This window comes from Pinus tabuliformis, chromosome J (assembly GCF_031772625.1).
Source record: "Pinus tabuliformis cultivar Carrire ecotype Pingquan chromosome J, CPIR1, whole genome shotgun sequence".
NCBI lineage: Eukaryota > Viridiplantae > Streptophyta > Pinopsida > Pinales > Pinaceae > Pinus > Pinus tabuliformis.
Window position 1 is genome coordinate 1,352,763,444 of NC_142295.1, and position 25,634 is coordinate 1,352,789,077.

Below are 25,634 nucleotides of genomic sequence, written 5' to 3' on the forward strand. Positions count from 1 at the left end.
CCCCAAGGGAAGGTGGCATTTCCAAGGTCAACCCTTCAATCACTACGTGTTAGTGTAAGTAAGTGGGAATGGAAGAGAAGAACTTCATGGTCAAGTGCCATGGTCAAGGGACTAGCTAATGGGAGTCCACCTCCGATTGTATAGATGTAATGGAGGGAGCGATCATGGAGGCATGAGCTACCCAGCTCAGCCTGTTTTTTCCACCCCTCTAGTGCACCTTTTACTTCTTTTTGATAATGCTTTTTATTTGGTGCATAGCTCAAGGAAAAAATCTTTCCCTTTATGATACAACATTTAATTTACCCCTTAATATGAGTCAATTTATCGCTCATAAGTGTTGGAACATGAAAGGGTTCCTTTGGATGAGATGGAGGACCAAGTGCTTAGGAACTAGGTGATGGCTAATGAAAAAATGTAAAGTTCATGCTAGGCTTTTTCCCACTCGCTAACTTATGTCCTGACCATCTTTTGCATTTTAACTTTTCTTTTTCTTTAATTGTGGTCGTCTTATGCTTTTCCATTCCTTTAGCTGCATCAACCTCCAGGGCAATGCTTTCCAACCCTACACATGTGATTAAGAGGGTGCCAAGTCTCGATGAACCATTGGCAATTAACTCAAAGAATGGAGATGATATCAAATGATGATAAAGTGTCATGGAAAATGTTAAATATGGTGAAGGAAAGTTGAAACATTATTCCAATCCAGGTTTTCCAAGTATTGCCCCTCCTATAACCCTAAGACCTTAGGGGAGGTCCACTGGACTAGGGCTAAATATTAACCCCTCTAGTAAGGTGAGAGAACAAGTTTAAATTCAAGATCGGTCAATCATCTAGATCACCCATTTATCCATACTAAACGCCCAAAACATTAAGTAAAAGCACCCAATTGCAAAATGATCAAAGTACCTTTTGAGTGGTAACCCACTTTCATCCAAAAGGAATGTGTTAGTTTTTGTAGCATCGGATGTGTTCTAGCCACGAAATTTGGAGAGGCTAGAATGCATGAGATCTCCAAAACCTAGAAATCATTTTTTGAAATTCCACCTAGAGATGACTTAATTAGATTATTAACCTATTTTTTAATGTTCCCTAAATATATACTAAGGAAAACTAGTTAATTAATGATAATTAATTAAGTCAAGGTGAGAATAGTCTAGAAACTCACATGGATCGACTTCAAGATGATCATATCCCTTGATTAAATTTTAAACTTTGTCGTTGGAGTCCCAACAGAGGATTATAAGAAGTCGTCAATGGGCACTTGGAGTGTTGATAAATCTAGGGCAATAGCATTAGGTGATTTCTCTTTTATTGTTGGCTGCTTGTGAATGTTTTTTACTTCTTTAGATTAGGATCTTCTTCTTGTTAGATTACTAGTGTTCTTCTTCATCAAACAGTAACCAATGCATGAACATAAATAGACAAGATACATAGCATGTAGGCTATGAGCTAGGGCCAAAACCTCTCACTCTTTGAGAGGAAAACCCGCACAAATTCTTCTTATAGAGATTCCAATTGATGAATACCAAGACCAAGACCCTTGACCTATTAGCCACTCCAAGACCAAGCCACAAGTCCTCTTCCACTATCGATTACTCTCTCTCGGTTTCTTCTTCTTTAGATCTTGCATCATATGAGATCACTGTAGTTATATCAATATGAGATCACTGTAATGCTCCTCTTCTTTCAATAGTAGAACCAAATCCTCATCTCTGAGATAATACTGAGACCTTCTTCAATACAATATCACTAAAGGGTTAGTCACATGCTAGTTATCTTCTTCCTGAGACACCAAATGCATTACATGATGTAATGTATATTGAATCACTGTGACATACTACCGAACTGGAGGTTCTTCATTATACGTAACTGTAACTATCTCAAAGACATCGAACTGTAGTCTATACAGATCCCATTCTCCCTCGTTGTCACTATTATCACAAGAGAGATCCGAATTCCCTTGACAGCGGTTAACTATAGAGAGAAGCATGTTGTCCCTTCTCCATCTGAGTTCCTTCCTATGATATATACGAACGTCTTACTGCCTCCGAAAATCTCAGACATCCGAGATTCTTTTCTGCGAAATCTAAGAGATGTGAAATCTGAACTATGCTAATGCGCAAAGCCTCACCTCATATATATAGTAATTCGTCCATACAATTTAGTCGGCATGAACATTCGAATGGGTGTGTCTCATACATCTTGAGGCCGACATAGGAAGAGGGGACTGTGTGCTTGTCATTGGGGGGATATAAAGACTTATATACAATTGACACATGCCCAAGAAGCGCTTCCTCATACATGACATTGACTCTTTGACTCTAATGACAAATCCTAAGGCACTCAATGGGAGCCAACTAGATAAAAACTCTTGCTCATGAAACCCATGAAGCAAGGCATTACAAAAGTAATTTTATTCTCTTCATTTCATCATTCACAAAGATCATAGTTACATGTCATTATGAAGACCGAACCTAGTTATATTTCACAACACGGAGAACACACTTCAGCAATTTGATTTCCAGAGAGCAGCAATAGTTGTCGGAGAGCCAAAGATCGAAGCAAAGACATTGATCCGAAGGAATTTTTCCAGATTCGAAGAGGTTGCAACAAGAGGCCGAGTTATTCCCAGTGAAGCAGCACTGAGGACTGTGCAGTTGCTTTAGAAGAGCAACTCGATTTAGCTAGAGGAAAAATTGTTTCCAGTTCCAGAGGCTGGGCAAAGGTTTCAAAGTGTCGGAGAAGTGATTTCCTCAGCAGAGACAGGGAGAACGACTTCATCAGAGGTTGTTTCGGGCCAGACATCATAGGGCCTATGCAAGCACTGCACAAAGGCTAGCGTAAGGGTACCAGGAGGACGAATTCTTGAAGGAAAGTTGTGTTGGGGTTGGTTGTGGAAGAAGGGTAATTCCCTTAGATAATTTTGGCTAGATTTTCTTGTTGTTTGGATTGCCAATTGGGCATCCATAGATTGTACTCAGAATTTCGTTGCTGAATAATAATAAAACCCTCAACTGCTGCATCAGTTTTCCCAACTTGGGTTTCCCCAGGGACAATTGTCCAAAAATATTTGTGTAAATTTTGTGTGTGTGTGTGTGCTAGATTTTTCAGTTTCTAGCATTATTTCTTCCACAATTTTTATTTGTGAAAATCACAGTGTGAATTATTTGGTATTTGCTATAGCGAACTGCAAATAAATTGTTAAATAAATTAACAATTAGGAAAATAATTTCCAATTGCTGTGATAGATGAAATTTTCAGTTGGTATCAGAGCATGAATGATCAGCTGGGAAGCTCAAAAGCAGAGGAGAAAATTTCACTTCCTTCATCACTGAGCGGTCATTTAGGGGCCTTAGCTGGTGATCTGGGTTGTTCCCCTCTCGACGATGAAGCTTATCCCCCATCGTCTTAATGGTACTTATCCATATATGGTAAATGTAGGATGAAGGACCTCGTACCATAAAATAGCGGAGCTGATCACATCACCTTCTTCCTGCTCCTGGAAAAATAGGCCCAATGCAGACAGAGTTAATTCTGAACGTACTTGCGGATTCTTTAGGATCAAAGTACTTCTGAATCCCAAATGACTCGATTAGGAGACAGTACACGAAGATTTAGGGTCATTTTCAGAATTAACTTTCCATGTTGGATGATCGGGAAGTTGTCAATAATATGACCAGAATTCTTGGTTTCCTCAAGTTTTTTTTTTCAATAAACTTGCCTATCGATAAAATGGAGTCCCTTCCAAAAGTAAACCAACCCCTTGGACTACTACGAAAAACACCATCAGATTTTAGAGTAGCACGATCTAATTCAAAAATTTCACCTAATTGAGCACGTCTAGCGTATTTTTTAACTATAGCAGGATCACCAAAACTGACCCTGTCAAGTCCACCACCATAGAAGGATTTGATTAAGGTCAAAATCTATATTGGATTTCCCAACTTGTTGTTAATAGAAGGTAGGGGTCAAGGAATTGAAAAATTAAGAAACGATGTACTAAATATGCTCGATTCTGTGGACCGAGCTCAGAAGGAGCAGCAAGCCGAGATTCTTAGAGGCTGCGTAGTTCGTTGACATGCAAGCCGAATTGCTGGGGCAGAAATTCGATTTTCAGTTGTAGGTTGGCAGAAAAGTTGAGTTGCCTGGGATAGAGATTCCAACAGTCAAAGGGAGCAGCAGCAGCTCAGATTTTCATTGAGCAGATTCCTTTGTTGGATGCAGAGCGATTTGCAGCAGCAGAATCAATGTCGGGTGGAAGAGAAAAGCACACACAGAGGGAAAATTTCTCTCGGGGAACTTTGAGTCTCAGAAGTTCAACTTTTCAAGCAGCAGATTGGCAATAGCCAAGTGTAGATTTTCTCACTCCAGAAGGGAGTGCGTATAGCAGAACCAACTACCAACCGTAGGGAAAGAGAGCGTTTTCGAAAAATCCAGTTATGGCCACAACAGCGCTTAGAGATCAGGATAGGTTGGATGGAGCTTCCAACTACATCATCTGGAAGGCTAGGATGTCCTTCCTTGTAGATGAATATGGCCTACTGCCTACATAGATAATGTGGTCGCAGTTCCCTAGGATGCAAATCAGCTCAAAGAATACAGGAAGGAGATGGCAAAGGCAAAGCAGTTGATCTTGGATGGAGTCCAACATCATATAGTCTCACATTTGGCAAACAAAGGTACAGCCAGAGAAATGTTGGTAGCTCTCTCCATGCTATATCAGATTTCTTCCGAGCAACGGAAGATTTTCCTGGAAGAAAATCCCAAATGCATTAGGATGCAGAAGTGAGAAGACATAGATCCCTTCCTCACCAAAATTCAAGAGGTCCGAGATTAGCTTGCAGTTTTTGGGGCAGCACCTCAACCATCAGAGCTAGTATGATTGGCACTAAACAATGTCTCGAAGGATTGGCAAGTCATCTTCCAAAGTATATTAGGCTAAGACACGCTACCTAGATGGGACAAGATGTAGGCCAATTTGCAGCAGCAAGAAATGAGGCGAGGCTTTCTTAAAAGCTCCATCAGTGGCAGCAATAGAAGTGGATCGAAGGGAGTGAAAGAGGAGGAGAATGTGGCCCTAGCATCGAAGGATCCTAGTCAGGGGCAGGGGGAGCAGAATAAGAAAAATAATGACATGACAAAGGTCAAGTGCTTCAAGTGTGGCGAGTTTGGCCACTACAATACTCAGTTTCCTCTCAGGAAGAAGGACAAGCAAGAGAAGCAGGGCCAGCAAGCAACATTCACAAAAATAGACAAGCTTTCCTCTGAGCTAGAGGAAGAGTTTGCTATGTTCACAAATACACCTCTAAGAGTGAGGTGGGGTGATTTGGTGTAGTAGCCCTAGAAAGCTGCAGAGAATGGGCAGGGTCCTTGAGGAGTCCATCTCATGGATCAATACTTGGCTATGGGGGACCCACAGGATGGATTAGTGGCAGTTGATGTAGTCAGTATCAGAGTGACAGTTGCAGACTAGTAGCAGTTAGATGTTGAAGAGCGCAATGCTTCAGTAGACAGTGTAGTAGCTAGTAGCAGTGAGGACTCGGGAGATAGATGCATTATACAGAACACATATGATTCGGTATTTTGGATGCTTCTCAGTTGCAGTTGTTGCAGTTACAATAGCAACAGATGAGAGGGAGTTGCACTGCATATGCAATATTGGCAGCAGTATGGCAATGTCAGCAGCAGCACAGATGCAACATCAGAGTTGCACAGTGGTTGGTGGGCAATATGGCTAGAAATCAACAGCGTGACTAAGGATGATACAAAGACAAAATGTTGTAGCAGGGTGTGCAGCACTAGAACACTATCCTTGCTAAGAGGGAGTTAACTTTTTGTAGCATCGGATGTGTTCTAGCCACGAAATTTGAAGAGGCTAGAATGCATGAGATCTCCAAAACCCAGAAATCGTTTCTAGAAATTCTGCCTAGAAATGACTTAATTAGATTATTAACCTATTTTTTAATGTTTCCTACGTCTAAACTTGGGAAAACTGGTTAATTAATCATAATTAATTAAGTCAAGGTGAGAATAGTCTAGAAACTCACACGGATCTACTTCAAGATGATCCTAGCCCTTCATTAAGTTTTAATCTTGGTCGTTGGAGTCTGAACAGAGGATTATAAGAAGAAGTCGATGGGCACTTGGAGAACACACATCAGCAATTCAATTTCCTTGGCAGATCAATTTCCAGAGAGCAACAGTAGTTTTCGAAGAGCCAGAGATGGAAGCAGAGAGCAAGGGGCACCGACAGTGATTCGGAGGAAGTTTTCTAGATCCGAAGAGGTTGCAGCAAGAGGTCAAGTTATTCCCACTAGGGAAGCGCAGAGGACTACGCAGTTGCTTTAGAAGAGCAACTCGATTTAGCTGGAGGAAAAACAGTTTTCAGTTTCAGAGGCCGGGCAAAGGTTCTAGAGTCTCAAAGAAGCGATTTCCTTAGCAGAGACATGCATAACGACTTCATCACAGGTAGTTGCGAGCTAGATGTCATAGGGCCTGCACAAGCACTGTGCAGAGGTCGGCGTAAGGGTTCCAGGAGGAGGAGTTCCTGAAGGAAAGTTGTGTCGAGGTTGCTTGTGGAAGAAGGATAATCCCCTTACATAATTTTGGCCATATTTTCTTCTTGTTTGGATTGCTAGTTGGGCATCCATAGATTGTACTTGGAATTTCACTGCTGCATAATAATAAAACCCTCAATTATTTCACTGGTTTTCCCAAGTTGGGTTTTTCCAAGGACAATTGTCAAAAAATAACTGTATAAATTTTGTGTGCTAGATTTTTTTCAGTTTCCAGCGCTATTTCTTCCGCAGTTTTTATTTGTGAAAATCAATGTGAATTATTTGGTATTTGTCGTAGCAAACTGCAAATAAATTAACAATTAGAAAAATAATTTCCAATTGTTGTGATAGATGAAATTCTCACAGAATGTCAAATGGTGAAAGGAGTATGCCTGGTGCAGATGGTGGAGGAACCGGCATATCGTCATCAATAAGAAAACGTGTAGGGCTGTTGGCTGACTGTCCAAAATAGGAGAATAAGTTTTCTCCTATGGGGTTACCCATTTTGGTGGGTAACAGTTACATCTGTCTCAACAGACATATATAAATGGTCTGAAGCCTGTTGCAAGGCTATGAATGCTGCCTCAAACATGACAAAGATGGTAATTGAATATTAAAGGAATGGACCAGTCAATAATTAATTATCAAGTATATTTGATGACTCAAAAATCTAATAAATGGCATTATGGAAAGAAGAAAGACAATGATCTAGAACAGCAAAAAACAAGCCCATAAGCTATAAATAAATTTATCAGCATAGAGAATAAGACAAAGAGGTAAACAAGTAATTGAAATATTCTCTGTACTCCCTTAAATTCATCACTAACTATCTACTAACTTACAGGACAACATAATTAACTATATGCAGGAGACTAACAACAACAGTTATGGTACTGTATGAGAACAATGATTAGAATTGACAACCTCTAAACATTACCACGATATTCAGGACAAGTTATATTCTCTTATGGTGATATGAGAGGCTTAAATCTCATTAACATTTCCTTATGGATGTCTTCTCTACTTATTTCAGTCATCCGTAACCTTTGCTTATCTTTAGTCTCAAAAAACATAATAGCATAAGAGAGCTCACTCTGTAAGATGCGAGATTTGATGCAATTTGCTCAAAGGCCTTGGCATTTTGTTCTAGGAGATGTCCTGTTGTACCTCCAATTTCTGATAGGAAATCAAGAATAACAGAAGCATAATGAATATCAATGCATTTCATAGGAAATTTACAGATTAAAAAATGGATCTAGATATGTAAAGCAATGTAAAAAGCATAACACAATTATTCTGATTTACACATAGCAATTAAATAAAATTTCTGCCACTAAAAGCCGGCAGGTTTTTCCTGTCTTCAATTATATACTGACATTATTTATATTAGCCATGTTTTCTTTAACAAGATGAACATTAAGCAGTAAAAAGCTACAAAAAGCAGAAAATCATTTCCATGTAACACCAGGACCTTTACTAAGGGCCAAGGGAAGACCTTCATATATGGGTATAAGTTTGAAAATCAATAAATAAGAGGTATTAATGTACAATATCATTGAAACACAAGAGAGTACCCCTCCTTTGTGTTACAACTATGCCATAGATATATGAAGCATTCCATCAGTTTGAAAACCAGCTCAAAATTCCTTTTACTTTGTCTCAACCTACACGTTGGATAGCTGAAGTATTTCATCATTTCAAACATCAACTTGAAACACCTCTTCTTTTATCTCGTTGTACTCAAATTGAGAACATGATTGATAATGTGAAAAGTCTTCTTCAGAGACTGAATAACAACAAATAAGGGTTTAACCCAATGTTGCACAACTCGTACTCGTATAAGACTTGTCATGGCATTGACTCGTCGACTCGTATAAGACTCGAGAACAACCCTTATAAAACTCGTCAAAATACAAAAAAACATTAAAATATGGTAAATTTTAAGCACAAAAAAGAAACTAATGAGAATTCCAATCCTTATAAGTTATAAAAACCACAATATATGCAAATAATTCATAACATCATCTCATATCCATAAAAGTACAACATAACATATTCGATTTTTGTAAGCAAAACATTTAGATACTGAATAAGAAAAGGACTCGTGATTCCATAATTAAAATAAAAAATGTCAGCAAGTTCAAAATTCAAATACATATGTCATAAATGATAAATGATTGTCTCATAACAATCTTGAGTCTCATCACTCATGGACGACCACGCCTACAATAATCCCTCATGGAGCTAGTGGTAACATCGAAAGGTTGAAGCAATTATGAGCCAGGTGTATTTGGAGTCTCCATTTGAGATGGCAAACTAGAGAGATCCTCAATTTCTTCATCAAGCCAACTCAAATCAGGGGCCTCCTCCTCCACAACCCAATCAGACTCTAAATCAATGGTATCCAATAAGATTGGATCAGTATCCTTTGGTTGCACTTGTTTTGTGAGCATTCGAAGGTTGTAGTAGATGAAAACCAACTTCTCCAACCTCTCATGCTCCAAATTGTTTCTCTTTTTGTTGTGGATGTGCTCAAACATTGACCAATTGCGCTCACAAGAAGAAGCACTGCAGGGTTGACTCAAAACTCTGATGGCGAATTCTTGTAATTGTGGTGCCTCAGTGCCACAATCTATCCACCAATGAGCTGTAAAAAATAACAACAAAGGTTATCAGTTTGCAATGCCAAACATATAAAAGAGAACTAGCAAAATTACAAGCTAAGTTCTAACAATTTGCACTTACAAGGCATTTTCTTGTTCTTGAGATGTTGGCTTGCACTGAATCCAAACATGCCAGATGCTTCCTTGTACATATCTCATTGTATGTTGATTTTGTCTTGAATATCTTGATCCAGGAACATCTTCTCAATGCATATCATGACACCTCTCATCACCTCGAGATCTCTTTGAATGCTAGACCCCTCATTATAGAATGAGCTTAGATTGAGATATGCTCATGTTGCATGCAATGGTGAATGTAGTTGCCTGTCCCACTTGGAATCAATATTTTGCCATATAGGGAGACATTTATTCATTTCCCTTATAGAAAGTCATGATGGCCTCTTTGGCCCTATCCATGCCCTCATAAATATATCCCATTGCAAGTTTTTCTCCATCCATCAATCTCAAGACTTTCGCAAGGGGCTCAGTGAAGTTGACAATCTCAGTGACTTTATCCCACAAACTATCACCAAAGACAGATGCTTTCATAGACAATGCTTCCGGCTTTGTGCTATCTTTCCAAAATACCCGTTGTTGGCTACAAAACATTCCTCTCAAAGCTTTGTACTCATACAAAAGGCTTTGGAGGGAAAGAAAGTTTGTAGCAAACCGTGTGACAGTTGAGCGACTAAGCTCACTCTGTGTGAATTCCCTCATAAGGTTCAACACCCAAGCATGATTATAAATATACTTGGTAATTTGCTTGCATTCTTGCACAACATCTTGCACCCTCTCAGACTTCCCAATGTCCTCTAGCATCAAGTCTATGCAATGGGCAGCACATGGAGTCCAAAACATGGTGGGATATTTGGCACAAAGCAACCTTCCAGCGGCCACATAATTTGTTGCATTGTCCATGATTACTTGGACAACATTTGTAACCCCAAATTCCTCCACCACATCAACCAACAATGAAAAAACAAATGTGCATATTTTACATTTGCAGACGCATCAATGGATTTTAGGAACATGGTTCCTTTAGGACAAGCTACAACAAAATTTATTATTGTTCTACCCCCCTGATCTGTCCACTTGTCAGATATAATTGTATAACTTGTAAATTTCCATGATCTTTTAATGCTTTCAAATTGTTCCTTGATGTTGATTTGGGGTAGCATCGGTTATGCTCTAGCCACAAAAATTGGTGGAGAGGCTAAAGAACATGAGATCTTCAATACCCAGAATTGTTTTGGGCAGATTCTAAACAGTTTGAGAGATATTAAAATAATTAATATTTTTAATGGAGTCCCTAAGTCTAAACTTAGGGAAAATAAAATATTAATGTGAATTAATATAAAACTGTGTTAGAAGGGTCCAAAAGTCATGGATCAAGCCAGAGTTACTCTTAGTTGTTGAATAGGGACTTAATATCGGCGGTTGATTTGTCAATGAGAAAAGTATAAGAGGAGGCTTGAGGGTCACTTGGAGAATACATTGAGTTGATCAAGAATTCGATTTTCTAGGATTGGGCTTGCTGAGGAAATCGAAAGAGTGATCAGAGTTACAGCGACGGGGCAGTGAATACAGAAGCAAAGAGGCAAAGATAATACCAGGAGGATCAGCGCAGAAGTCGGGAAAGAGGGACGCAGAGCCAGCCAGAGGTTCACGTAGAGCCATCCAAGGCTCACGCAAAGGCAACGAAGTGTTGTGCAGTGCCTTAGAGAGCCAGCGTGGGTGACGCAAAGGCTCTAAGGGCTGAGCAGTGCCTCCAGAGGTTGACGCGGGGCGAGCTAGGGTGACGCTGGGCAAACACTGGGCCAGAAAGGGCTGACGCAGTCCCTAGAGGCTGACACTGGGGTTTCCGTGGGGTAGATTGGAGTTGGGAGTTGTCGGAGTGCTTATCCGGGGTTTCAACCGGAATATCTGTCTCTGAAGGAGAGGTACTACTACCGAGATTATTCTCTGTTGGGTGAGCCAGTTTTGGCACCCAGATTGTATTCTGAAACTGCTTAATAATTAAAACCCTCAGATAGTTGCACCGGTTTTCCTGCATTGGGTTTTTCTAGAGACATTGATCCAAAAACAACGGTGTCACTTGTGTGCTTGTTTGTTTCCTTCAATTGATGATCTGTAATGTATTGAGCATGTACTTGTATTTATTTCCAGTATTTACATGGTAAATAACTTATTAATTAATCAAAACAAGTAGGCAGAAATAAATCAGAAAAGTACATGAATGGTTTCTAACAGTTAGACTTAGAAATTCCAACATGGTATCAGAATGTGGTTGCAAATCACAGGAGAACTGAGGGCATCAGCGGAGCAAAGCAGCAACAACAAAAACAGTTGTCCTGAGTGACAAAAGTTGTTCCTAGAGGAGAAGCAACAAGGAAGGGGTGACACAGTTCCTGCGTCATCAAGTTTGCGTCGGGAGGAGGATCAACGCAGTGGCAGAAGGGAGCAGACTTGACCTACGCAGTGCCCGGTCATCTTTCTTAGTTAGGAAGGATTGACAGACATGCCTAGGAGGTGCAAATTTTGCTAGTTTTGGGATTGCGTAGAGCCTAGAAGATCTAACCTTCAGTTTGTTGAGGCATAGGATGCTGTGGGTAAGTTGCGGAGTGAAGCCGGTGGGGCACTGTGGTCAGAATAGTACCTAACAGGGAAAGACCAAGGAGGAAGTTGCAAACGAGGATTTCTAGCCAAGAAATCTGGATCAGTGGTGCAGCTACACTAAGGATCAGAGTGGGGCCATCTCGACATTGGCAGAGGAGTTTCCAGGAGGGAAATCGAGGCTCAGAGGAAGTCACACTGAGAACATCCAGAAAGGAAGTAGAGGAGCAGCGAGATGACAATGAATGGGGTAAGAGACTAGGACAGAATAGACGGAGCCTCAAACTTCGTAGTCTGGAAGGCCAAAATCTTATCCGTTCTAGACAGGAACTGTCTCAAGCAATTCGCCTTGAGGACAATAGCGGTCCCAGTTGACCTAGCTGATAAGGGTAAGTACGAGGATGCAATGGCAAGGGCCAAGAGGATCATCCTTAACGGGATCAAGGACCATGTAGTACCACACATTGCCGAGAAGAATACGGCAAATAAGATGTGGGAGGCCCTAAAGAAGTTGTATCAGCATACTTCCGTGCAGAGGAAGATGCTACTAGAAAATCAGCTGCAGTCATACCAAATGCAAAAGCGAGAACAGATCGACCCCTTCCTCAGTCGATTGAAGGAGATCCGGGATCAACTGACTTCCATAGGAACCACGCCGGATCAAGAATTGATGGTGAGAACGGCCCTGAACGCGGTCTCAGAAGATTGGGAGGTGTTTGTCCAGAGCATACTGGGCAGAGCAGCCCTTCTAGATTGGGAGGAAATGTGGGCGGCTCTTCGCCAAGAAGAGATCAGAAGGCTAAGCAAGGCAAGAAGCAGTGGCAAGGGGATCAAAATCAAGAAGGAGGAAGAGGAGGATGCTACCCTAGCATCTAAGGGAAAGCAAGAGAAACAGAAGAAGAAGGACCTCCTGGCACCAATTTGGCACCTTGTTGTACTTAAAAATTGTTAAATAATTAAAACCTCCCTTACTGCACTGGTTTTCCCACATTGGGTTTTTCCGGGGACTGTTGTCCAAAATAATTGTGTCAATGTATTGATTCATGTGCATCTGTTTTGTTTTGTATTACAATGTGATATCTGCAGCAGTATTTAATTTAATGTCTATTGAAGTAATTTCATAATAACTTATTGTGGAATAAGTAGGAAAAGTAAGTTAGTTGCTACAGTAATAGAATTTTCACATGGTATCAGAGGGAGTAATCAGAGACAAGAAGGGAAAATCAGTTATGGGTCAAGACGAGGCAAAGGCATCCACATCAGGGGACTCGCACAGATTTTCAAAAGATTGCACAAGAGAGAGATTTCGATTTCTCTATGTTAGCTTCCAGGCTGGAAGAAGAAGTGGCGTGTATAACTAGTGCCGCATCATTAGAAATATGGTATATAACAGTGGAGCCCCGTGACATATGGCGGGAATCAGGGAGTGTTTCTCAGAATATCGAGAAGAGAAGATGAACTTTCAGATCACCATGGGGAACAAGGCAAAGTGTACTCTAGTAGGGAAGGGTACCATAGTCTTTCAGCCAAAATCGAGAGAACGGTTCCGTGCTACAAATGTGCTGCATGTACCAGGATTAGGGATGAACTTACTTTCTGTGTCGCAACTACAAAGCAAGGGCTATGACGTCTACTTCATTAAGGAGAAGGTATACGTCAAACACCCGAGCTGGAAAAAGAAAGTGCGGATCGGGATCAAAAGTAATTGGTTGTATAGATTACAACTAGAATCACCAATGGCACTAATAGGAAATCATGAAGACAAAGACTTGAATGAACTATGGCACAGAAGAATGGGTCACTTGCACCATGGAGCTCTGAGAATTCTTAGGAGCACTGTAATAGGAGTTTCAGATCTAAGTACGGAACAAGATGATGTATGCAGGGGATGTGCTCTAAGAAAGTATGCCAAGGTAGCATTTCCTAAGAGCAAACACAAGGCCAAGAGTGTACGAGGATTGATAAATCAGATATCTGCGAACCTATGTCCATCAAATCTGGTAGTGGTGCCGAGTATTTCCTTACCATCATTGATGGTCACTCAAGGAAAACTTGGATTAATTTTCTAAAACCAAAGGATGAGGTTTTCTGTCGATTCAAGGAGTTCAAGGCTCTGGTGGAGAATCTGACTGGGAAGAAAATAAAAGTTTTGCACTCAGATAATGGTGGAGAATATGTCGATAAGGACTTCACTAATTTTTGCGCTAAGGAGGGCATCAAAAGAGAGTGGACAGCTCCCTACAATCCGCAGCAGAATGGGGTAGAAGAAAGAAAGAACAGGATTATTGTAGAAGCAGCTAGGGCCATGATGTATGATCAAGATATGCCAAAATTCCTGTTGGCGGAAGCATGCAACACAGCAGTGTATGTTCAAAACAGGACTCCTCATTGGGCATTGGGCAAGATTACTCCAAAGAAAGTCTTCACAGGGAAGACACCTGAAGTCAGTCATTTTAGGATATTTGGGAGTTTAGCATATTGCCGCATACCTGAAGAAAAGAGGAAGACGCTAGATCAGACTACAGAAAAGGGATATCTGGTGGGATATAGCGAAAATGCTAAGCCATACAGAATCTATCTTCCAGGGAGCAGGAAGGTAGTAGTATGACAAGATGTAAAGTTCATAGAGGACAGGGCTTTTAGAAGATCTTGCGAGATGCCTTCCGAAGAGAAGTCGAAAGAGGAGTCGTTGGTTAAGCCTCTTCAACCAACAGAAGTAAAGAATTCTTCCTCGGGACAAGAATATTCTCAGGATGAGGAGGAGAAGCGAACAGAAGCACTGGCTGGCAGAGGAAGAATTAGCAGGAAACTTCATCAGATTCTGCAAGATGCTGAGGACTTCATCGGTGCGCCAAGAAACAATAAGAGGGAGCGAAAATAGCCAAATAGATATCAGGCATTAGTAGCTCAAGATGGAAAGCCTGCCAGTTTCAAGAAGGCAGCTCAACATCAGGTTTGGCTAGATGCGTTGGTAGAAGAATACAACTCCATAATGGCAAACAATGTCTGGGAGGTGGTGCCAAGGCCTCAAGACAGATCAGTGGTAGGTTCAAGATGGATCTACAAGATCAAATACGCTGCATACGGCAGTGTTGAGAAATACAAGGCCAGGGTTGTGGCTAAGGGGTATGCTCAAAAGGAAGGGATTGACTATGAGGAGACCTCCGCCCTGTTAGCCAAGTATACATCTATTAGGACCGTGATATCTCTTGAAGCTCAAATGGGATGGGAAATCCATCAGATGGATGTCAAAACGACATTTCTGAACAGGGTAATAGAAGAGGAGATATACATTGAACAACCAGAGGGCTTTGAAACTCATGAGAGGAAGTCTCATGTATGCAGATTGAAGAAAGCCTTGTATGGGCTGAAGCATGCACCGAGAGCATGGTATGGTCGAATAGATGGCTACTTGCAGAAGATGGGATTTGTCAAGAGTGATGGGGATCCGAATCTCTACTATCTGGTTGTAGAGAACAAGCCGCTAATCTTAGTATCGTATGTGGAAGATTTATTTCTAACATGATCATCCAGATTCATTGGGGACTTCAAGGAGAATCTAGCCACAGAATTCAATATGAAGGATTTGGGACGAATGCACTACTTCCTAGGGTTGGAAGTTTGGCAGCAGAAGGGAGAAATCTTCCTTGGGCAAGGGAGGTATGCTACAAAAATCCTTAAAAGAATCGGGATGGAGGACTGTAGATCTATGGCTATGCCAATGATCACCAACTCGAAGAAGATTGATGCATCAGAAGAGAAGGATGTCGATCCCACCCTATACAGGCAGCTCATAGGGTCCCTGATGTATCTAGTCAATACCAGGCCAGACATTTGCTATGCTGTAAGCACCCTCAATCAGTTCATGATGGAACCAAAGAGGGTGCACTGGGCAACAGCCAAACACGTTCTCAGGTATTTACAGGGAACAGTCGATTATGGGCTCTTGTACACTAAAGGTAAGGATATCAATTGAGTGGATTTACTGATGCAGATTGTGCAGGAAGTTCAGTGGATCGGAAAAGTACCTTTGGGTACTGTTTCAACATTGGATCAGGAATGACCTCCTGGTGCAGTAGGAAACAGAAGTTCGTGGCTCTGAGCTCATCCAAGGCAGAATATATGGCAACAAACACAGCTTCGTGTGAGGCCATATAACTTAGAAAACTGTTGGTGAACCTATTCCGAAAGAATATGGAGGCGACCAGGATCATGTGTGACAATTAGAGTTGCATCAAGCTCTCTGAGAATCCAGTGGTTCATGATAGGTTGAAGCATATTGATATCTGGTGTCACTTTGTCAGAGACTGTGTCCAACGAGGAGTTGTACAGTTGAGCTACACTCCTACAGGAGAACAAGTGGCGGACATCCTCACCAAGGCCCTTGAAAGGACAAAGTTTGACTACTTTAGGGAAAAGATGGGGATGATGAAGAACACGTTTCAGAAGCAGAAATGGAAGTGATAGCAGCATGGATGCAGAGGGAGTTGCAGTGCGGATGCAGTGTTCGGAGAAAGGACCAGCAGTAGCACAGATGCAAAGGGAGTTGTTGTACAGATGCAGCAATGGTAGTGGCAGAGCCATGGGCAACAGTATAGGATGCAACAGTGCAGAGGATGATGGGCAGCAGGCCTAGCATCAGCACAGGGACCGATGCCGGATGATCAGGGTGATGCTCAATGAGGAGTATTGCTAGAGCACAGTCCTCGCTAAGAGGGAGTGTTGATTTGAGGTAGCATCAAATGTGCTCTAGCCACGAAAATTGGTGGAGAGGCTAAGGCACATGAGATCTCCAATACCCAGAAAGGGTTTGGGCAGATTCTAAACAGTTTGGCAGATATTCAAATAATTAATATTTTTAATGAATTCCCTAAGTCTAAACTTAGGGAAAGTAAAATATTAATGTGAATTAATATAAAACTGTGTTAGAATGGTCCAAAAGTCATGGATCAAGCCAGATCTAATCCTAGCCGTTGATTAGGGACTTACTCTTGGTCATTGATTTGTCAATGAGAAAAGTATAAGAGAAGGCTTGAGAGTCACTTGGAGAACACACTGAGGGAGACCAGTCAATTCAATTTCTGGAGCGGGATTAGCTAAGAAATTGAACCAGTGGTCTAGTGAGTAGTCAAGGGGCAGCAAGTACGGAACAGAGAGATGGGATCAGTCACTAGAGATCAGCGCTGAGGCAGGAGAGGCAGACACAGGGCATTTCAGGCAAACGCAGAGGCAGCAAGAGACTGCGCAGTGACTAACTGGGTCTGCGTGAGTGACGCAAAGAGGCCCAGGGCTGACGCAGTCAAGCAGGGGTTGACACAGAGGGTCTGAGAGCCACGCAGAGGTCAACCGAGCTGATGCTGGGATTGAGAGAAGTGCTGGAGTATTTTCTCTCTATGGGTAAGCCAGTTTGGCACCCTGTTGTAGTGAAAATTTGTTTAATAAAAATCTCCCTCGTTGCACCGGTTTTCCCACATTGAGTTTTTTCCAGGGACTATTGTCCAAAATAACTATGTCAATGTATTGATTCTTGTGCATATGTTTCGTTTCTGTATTACGGTGTGATATATGCAGCAATATTTATTTTAATGTTTAGTGAAGTAATTTCATAAATAACTTATTGTGGAATAAGCAGGAAAAATAAATCAGTTGTTGCAGTGATAGAATTTTCACACATTGGAGAGGCTACCTTTTTGGCAACCAATAAAAAAAAATCATTATCAACAATTTCATCAATGATGATTTCCAACTTCAACAATGGCTTCACCAAATAAAATTATTATAGTTGAGTGTATTTTTCTCCATCTTAAAACATTTCCACTCAACAAATGTGCCCTTCACAATTTCACCTAACATGGCCTAGTTTTCTACAATAAAAACACACCTTTTCATCAATTCTAAACTTATCCTGATTTGTTTTAACTTTTATTACCTATTTTTCCTTTCTTTTCTTTTCATCAATTCTAAATTTATCTTGATTTATTTTAACTTTTATTATCTACTTTTCCTTTCTTTTCACTAGCGAAGAATGTTTGTTCACTATGTTCTACTTCCACACTACTCATCATTTTCTCCTCCAAAATGAGGGTTTAGATCATCCATTTCAATGTCACAAATGATAAGTTACTTAAGGTAAACTTTGTATTGTCTTAATTCAATGATATACTCCCTCGACCTTAGTCAATGGGCACATTGATGATCTTAAAGTATTATTATTTAAACATGTTTTTTTATCTTACTTCAAATAAAAAATTTGCATCTTGTTCTTCTGACCTGAACAAGGTTTACAACAATCCCCAAAAAGGGTTTTTTGATAATCTAGATAGTTGATTTGTGCATCCACCAACACTAAGCCAATAATGACCTTGGATTGTCTTCTTTATATTTCCATTTTATTAACTCATCAACATGGATATACATTTGTCTAGGCATCTTCAAAGGTTTTCTAATATGGAAAAAAGCTTTGTCAATGTTTTCCATATGCAAGGGCCATGACTATGTTTCTTCAAACAAGTTGTTTCAATGGCGTTTGTCTAGTATGCTTCAAGAACCTTTCTATTTACCATGCATGCTAGCATAGGCATCCTACATCTCAATTGTTATGTTCAATCCATCTTTAAACTCAATTGGCGTGTCGTCTACAAATCCCACCTAGTTTAGGCCTTCTTCACATGATTTTGACTTGGACACCTCCATTTATTTTATTCTTTTGAGTAATTCTAAGCTTTACAATTTTTTCTGGTCAAAATGTTTCTAATATTCTATTAATGTGAAAACATGTAGATCAGGCATTTTAGAAAACATATAGGTGGACTCAACAATGGCTTGCTAGGTTAGTGAAAGCGCGGTATTGTTATTTCCTATGTCAAGGTGCATGGTATTGTGATTTCCCCTGTCAAGGTCCATGTCTATACAATGACATGCTTGAGCCTATGATCATGCTTGTGTGCCCCTATGTTTGTAGAAGACAACTGGGGCTAGGTGCAAGTCCTAGCCAACTTTGGCAGAAAGATAGCCCCCCCCCCTAGCAGCCTCATAGTCAAATGGTGATGTATGTAGCATGGCAAGATGTTTCTGTCCATTAAAGATAAAAAAATAAGGCAATTGTAGTTTGCTCATGTCCATCAGAATACTAAATAAACCAACCAAAAAAAACACTGTGCAGAAAGTAAAGCAGAGTACTAAAGAGGGGTTTAGCACCGAACTCTTGAAAAACTAAAATGCCAAGGTATGACATAAATACAAAATTTCCAACCATTTCAAACCTGTAACTTTCTAATAATGGCCCTGAGACAATACATAAGATTATTCCCTAAGAGGCGCTAAGCATGCACAAAACAAAACAAAAAATATCACATGATGTTTTCATAGATGTAGCATTTCAAATGTCATCATCGTTGGGCTTAGAGAGTTATCCAATCATCACAGGTGGCTAATTGAAAACCAACGGCACCAAACCATCATTTTCCTTTTTTGGTAGCTTGACCACATCAGAAATGGCCAAGGGGATACAAGATGCCTTATCATCTATAAGTGATGCTAGTGCATCATCATGTCAGTCGTGCAACCAAATTTGCCCATGCTCACTAACCTACATGCCTACTTTGTGTCAAGGTAAATATTGGCTTGAACTTTACAAACTTTTAAATAAAATGCTTCTTTAAAAAGTTAGAAACACTCACCTTTATGTCTATAGCTTCTCATGTGTGGGGACCACTACAAATCACAATTTCTCAACACAAACTCCAAGGAAATCACAAGCTCAAACAAGTATTGATCTATACCAATGTTCGTTAATGAACACACAAACATTCACAAGAAAGAGGGAGGGAATGCAAGTGATGTAAAATTTTATTAATGTAATGTACATTGATATCAAACACATATTGATTCTCTTGTTCAGAGGTTATTAAATGGACTCAGAATTGACCATCTAAACCAACATTCCATGTTGGCTAAATGTTAAGTCACTAACACTAACTAATTGATGGAAATGTCACCCATTTGAGTATTGATAGTACTCTAACAGTAAGAAAACAATTATAGAGCAATTTTTGAATGCTTCTTTCCAATACTATTATGATTTATTTAACAACTAGGAATTTAAACTCATATAATAATTGGAAAGCTACATAGCAAGTTGCTCGAGCAAATAAATATCAAGATGTAACATTTGCAAATAGGTAATGCTTCCAACTTAAAATTTATAGAAATATTGTCACGCCTTTCTTGGAAAACCAAATGATATCAGCCACTGTAGCTGACCATATCATGCATACCTCCTTTTCGTGACATGGGTGTACTGGCTTAAAAAGCTTGTATAGGTCAATTGATAACTTCACAAGTTCAATCAGAGATGATAAGTTGAGTTGACAGAAAAAAATGGGATAGATTATGCATTGATTGAATACCTTTTAAACCCTTTAAGAAAATGAGTTTAAATCAAGGTCAAAGCTTGTAAAATATGCCATCTAGTTAGTTCTGAGTACTGACTAAATATAAAGATATAAAGAATGCATTAACCAACATATCTGGAATGTATATGTCCAAAACCACAGTTTAAGGAACTGCTGTTTTTTCAAAATAGATTTCTTTGCAAACAAACACTCTATCAATTCAATGCATATATCATCAGAGTAAGGAAAATACTAACGTTCAAATGACGGCAAGCTTTCATTATCTATTGAAAGCATTGACAAAGCATATGCAGGTATGGTTGCTCGTTGAACTGAAGGAATGGCTTGCTTTGACAAGGGATCCAAAAGTTTCTCCTGGACAATGATTCAAATAAACAATGTCAATCACCATTGCTAGTCCCAATCATTTCTCACAATTTGCATTGAATATTTCGAAATACAATATTTGCACAAAAAATAATCTAAAAGAACAAAGTTCTAGTCACTTTTTTATGCACATAGCATGCACTGGTGAAATTTTTTAAAAGATTATAAAGAATTGACACTCTGAAAACAGAAGTTGGGGTCATTACATATTAACAGCCTTGTGTCAAAAACTACCTCCATCATACAAAATGTGACCTTTGATGTAAAGTCAGGCAGGTAAGAAGTGTGTTCCTATTGTGAAAATCAGGGGCCTTAACAGAGATTCTTTTGAATTCTAGTAATAGGGTAGCTCCCATAAAGAATTATATTTCATCATACAAGTAAGCCAATTCCTGCAGGATCAGAGCCTGCTGTTTCTTCAGGGCACACCGAGGGGAACTAGTAGGCTTTTCGCACTCACACCCCTTCTTTTGGGACAACGGTGATTTGGCGATTGCCCCAGGTTACTGGGACTGATCTCAGTAATGTTGTAAAGTGAACAAACCATGAAACTCCCTAAGTCACCAAGGCACAAGCCATATATACCTCCCAAGCCAAGGTGAGAACACTGGTTCTTAATAAGCACGGAGTTATATTTGAGCCTTGAGCTTCACCACCTCAAAATCAAAATCTTAGAATTTCATTACCCTGATGCAACAAACTAATAACTTTAGGCATAAGATTATTACAGACATGCTAACTAGAGTCAATGAAACACATGTCAAAGCGAGCTAACACCTGCATGATCAGACACTTAAATTCTTAAGGGCACGCAAACACAAACAAACAGGCCATTAACATCTACTCCCCTTCTTTTGGGAGGAAGTCATTTGGAGATTTCCCTGGGTTACCAGGGCTGTTGTGAATGAAATTGTAAGTGGTTAAAATATGATCATCCCTGAGCTGTGTTGATGATGATAGCTCAGACAGGTGCTTCTACATAGACTAGGTGTCAAGCATCCAGAATATGTCCATAGGTACTTGCTCATGTTGAGTAAGGGACTTTTATGATCTCTTTCCAAAGTCTAACTTAAGAAAAGCACGTTGATTAATTTATTAACTAATGTTAGCAATTGGGCTAAGGTTTTTATGGAAAACTAAATTAATTTACTTTAGTAAGCTAGATCTAATCTCTACCATTGATCTCAAGTGAGCCTTAGGATCTAATCCTAGCCATCCATTACTTAGGAGCTCTAGGTTTGAGATCTAGCTCAATGAGAAATTTTAAAGAGCCTAAGGGAGAGGTGAAAGACAGATTGATTTCATCGGGACAGCAAATTTCTCAAGAGTGGGAGACTCAAGACTAACGAGAGAAGAAAAGTGTGCAGCTGGAAGTTCGAGTGAGCACAAATTTTTCAAGTGGAACACACAAGTGAAGGGCCGAGATTTACTTGGGGTTGACGCCAACAGGGTGTCGCAAGCTTGGAGAGCCGAGAGGGTCAAGGCCAAGATCGAGCAGCTGTCCACATCCAAGAAGGTGGTAGGAGAGGGCTAGAAGGTCGTTTTTGGCGCAGTTCTAGAGGTCATATGAACTGCACAAGCCAGGAGTGTGAGCAGGCCAGAGGGAGGCTCAGTGATTTATAGAAGGGAGAAATTTTCTCCAAATTATTTTGACAAGATTTTTGCTGGAGAATTGCCAGTGAGGCATCCATATTATCGTACCCAGATTTTACTGTTGCGTATGAATAAAATAAACCCTCGTCTGCTGCACCGGTTTTCCCTTAAGGGTTTTTCTGGGGACTATGTCCAAAAATTATTGTCTCAATTTTATTGTGTATGTGCATCTATTTTCTCAATTCCAACATTTTATTTAGCTTCCGCAGAATTTATTTGTGAAGAATTGTAGTGTGATTTATTCGGTATTAATCAGAAAATTAATAAACTGCTAATCAGTTAGAAGAGTAAATTCCAATTATTGCAATTCAAGGAAATTTCACACGGTATCAAAGCATTGAAGATCAGATCAGAAGCTCAGATGTAGAAGGAGAAAATTTCTGCAGCTTTATAGGCAGATCTGGGCACAATTTCTCCAGATCTGCGCAAGGCAGCCAGTAGTGTGAATTGCAGAGGCAGGAAGGTTCGATTTCCAATTCCATGTTGAGGAAAAATTCTATCAGCCTCAGAAGTAGAGTTTGCAGGCAGTAGAACTGTCAGGGAGAGAGTTCCGGTTAGCAGATCAATGATTTCATTGCACAGATATGGGCGCAATTGGTTTGCAGCAGAAGATCGGCCTTAGGTGGAACAGAAAAGCACACAGAGGAGGACACTTCCAGTTTTCTCAGAGGATTTCTAGTTTCTAGTTCTCAGGAGGAGATCAGTTATTTCCAGTTGCAGTAGCCAGTAGCAGATTTGCGCATTCCTTGGGGAGTGCAAGTAGCAGCATCAGAGCCGCAAGAAAGAGAGGGAGTTTCCCGGTTCATTTTCCCAATTTTTTAGTTTCACAGAGATGGCCTCAACAGGACTCCCAGATCAGGATATGCTTGATGGAGTCGCTAACTATGACGTTTGGAAGGCCAAGATGGGTTTCCTGCTAGATGAGCATGGCCTGAAGACGTACGCAAAAAACATTATAGCCGTAACTACAGATCAACAGCAGCTAGCGAACTATAACAAAGAGATGGCCAAAGCGAAGAGGATGATCCTCGATGGAGTTACAGATCACATAGTTCCGCATGTCTCGGACAAGAAAACTACAAAACAGATGTGAGATGCCATCGCAAAGCTTTATCAGGATTCTTCTGAGAACCGAAAGATGTTTCTCAAGGAGAAGTTGGGGACTGTGAAAACGCAGAAGGGTGAGAATGTGACTCCTTATCTCACCAAGATTTAGAATGTTTGAGATGCTAGCAGCTGTAGGGACAAACCAAAGGACAGTGAACTTGTGCGAATAGCACTAAATGGGTTTACCATATGGTGGACAACATTCATTCAGGGAACCACTGGTCGAGATAAATTGCTTGATTGGGAAAGCCTGTGGAGTGATTTCACACAAGAGGAGCTAAGGCTCAGTCCTGTCCAGGGTACTAGCAACAACAATAGCAAAGGACCAAAGGTTGAGAAAGATGAGGAGAACATAGCCCTTGCATGTAAAGGTAAGGCGAAGAAAGGTCCCAGTCAAGGACAAGGCTCAAAGGGAGGAAAGAAGAAGAAGGATCTATCGAAAATTAAATGCTTCAAGTGTGGTGAATTTGGTCAACTACAGTACCAAGTGTCCCAAGAAAAAGAAGGACAAGAAAGGGGAGCAGCAGATAACAACGTCGGCACAAATAGATGAGTTAACCTCCAAGATGGAGGAATTTGCATTAACATCTATACCTCCAGATGGAGGAGGAGCATGATAACTTCAGAGTTGTTGTCCAGGGAGGGTCCATGGAAGAACAACAACAGTTGCAGCATACTTTTCATATGGATCATCACCCATGCTACAAGGGCCCACATTTTCCAGTGGCAGGAGGATTGAGTGCCAGTAGGTGCAGTCAGATCTTGAGAGACAGTGCAGAGACTAGTTACAGTCAGTAACTAGAGAGGTGCGGAGACAGATGAGCGCAGACAATTACTCAGTAGACAGTGCAGAGACTTGTCGCAGTCAGAGACTCAAGAGACAGTTGCAGAGCCAATACAGGGACACAGTGGATTCGTAGATCAATTCTCAGTTGCAGCAGTAGTAACATGAGATTATATGCAATGCAGGTTGTGTTGTCAGCAATGCAAGGAGGCACAGAAAAGTGTCAGCAGCAACGTCGATGCAAGGCGGTTCAACTACAGGGTTAGCAGATGAATCAGAGTATGCGCAGTGTTGATGGACAATGAGAGCTAGTTGTATCACAATTGTCAGACATCAGCAACGTGAGGTGGTCCAACTACAAGTTATTCATCAGATTGATGGATATAGGAGTATTGTGGAGAAGACAGAACACCTTCCTCACATAGAGGAAGTGTTATTTTTTTCTAGTAAGATTGGATAGGTGCTCTAGCCTCGATTTGTGTTAGAGAGGCTAAGAAACACAAGATCTCCAAAACCCAGAAAAGGTTTTGGAAGAAAACACTTAGAGACCACTCAATTAAATTGATTGATAGATAATTAAAAAATGCTTGACTTAGGAAAATTGATTAATTGAGAAATATCGAGAAAGCTCTCGGGACTCACACGGATCGAGTCCAAGATGATCTTAGTCATTGATAATGATTTAATCATGCTCGTTGGTAATCCAACAAGAGATTATAAGAGCAGATGGATGGGAAGGAGATAGACACAGTTGTGAGACAGAGGGAGAGCAAGTTCCTTGGTAGATCAAGCTATCCAGTTGCAGATATCAAGCAAGGAATAAGAGTTTGAGCCAGAAGGAAAGTATTAGTGATTAAGGGAGCAACAATATATAGTTTCGGAGGATTATTCCAGTGTCGTAAAGCTAGCAGAGAGGAGGCCAAAATATTTTGCAAAGGAAGTCGTCCAAGTGGTGTGAGTTAGCCAGATTAGTAGAGCACATCGCGGGGAAGAGGTTGGATCAACAGTCGGAGGCTATAAATTCATTCCAATAGGCAATGCGATTTTTTCCAGTGGAAGGAGAGGCCTAGATGATCATTTTTGGCGCAGTTCCAGAGGTTGTACAAACTACGCAGACCATGAGTGTGAGCAGCCAGAAGGTAGTGCAAGCCAAGGGAGGCTCACTGATTTGCAGAAGGGAGAAATTTCCTCCAAATTATTTTCACAATATTTTTGTTGGAGGATTGTCAGTGAGGCATCCAGATTATTCTACTCAAATTTTGTTGCTGCATAATAATAAAATAAACCCTCATCTACTGCACTGATTTTCCCTTTGGGGTTTTTTCGGGGACTATTGTCCAAAAATTAATGTGTCGATTTTATTATGTGTGTGAATCTATTTTCTCAATTCCAACATTCTATTTAGCTTCCGCAAAATTTATTTGTGAAGAATTGTAGAGTGATTTATTTGGTATTAATCAGAAAATTAATAAATTTC

General features: G+C 40.4%; 1 protein-coding gene across 2 annotated transcripts in view; it reads right to left on the bottom strand.

Annotated features, from left to right (window-relative positions):
• LOC149232386 (uncharacterized) overlaps window positions 1–25,634 on the bottom strand; it is a 279,670-nt gene that overhangs the window by 45,420 nt on the left and 208,616 nt on the right. For both annotated transcript variants that reach the window (XM_089379399.1, XM_089379400.1), the window contains exons 4-5: window positions 20,484–20,601; window positions 7,651–7,733 (exon numbers count right to left, since the gene is read on the bottom strand). In XM_089379399.1, the coding sequence (XP_089235525.1) occupies window positions 7,651–7,733; window positions 20,484–20,601 (201 nt within the window). The remainder of the gene's footprint in view (window positions 1–7,650; window positions 7,734–20,483; window positions 20,602–25,634) is intronic.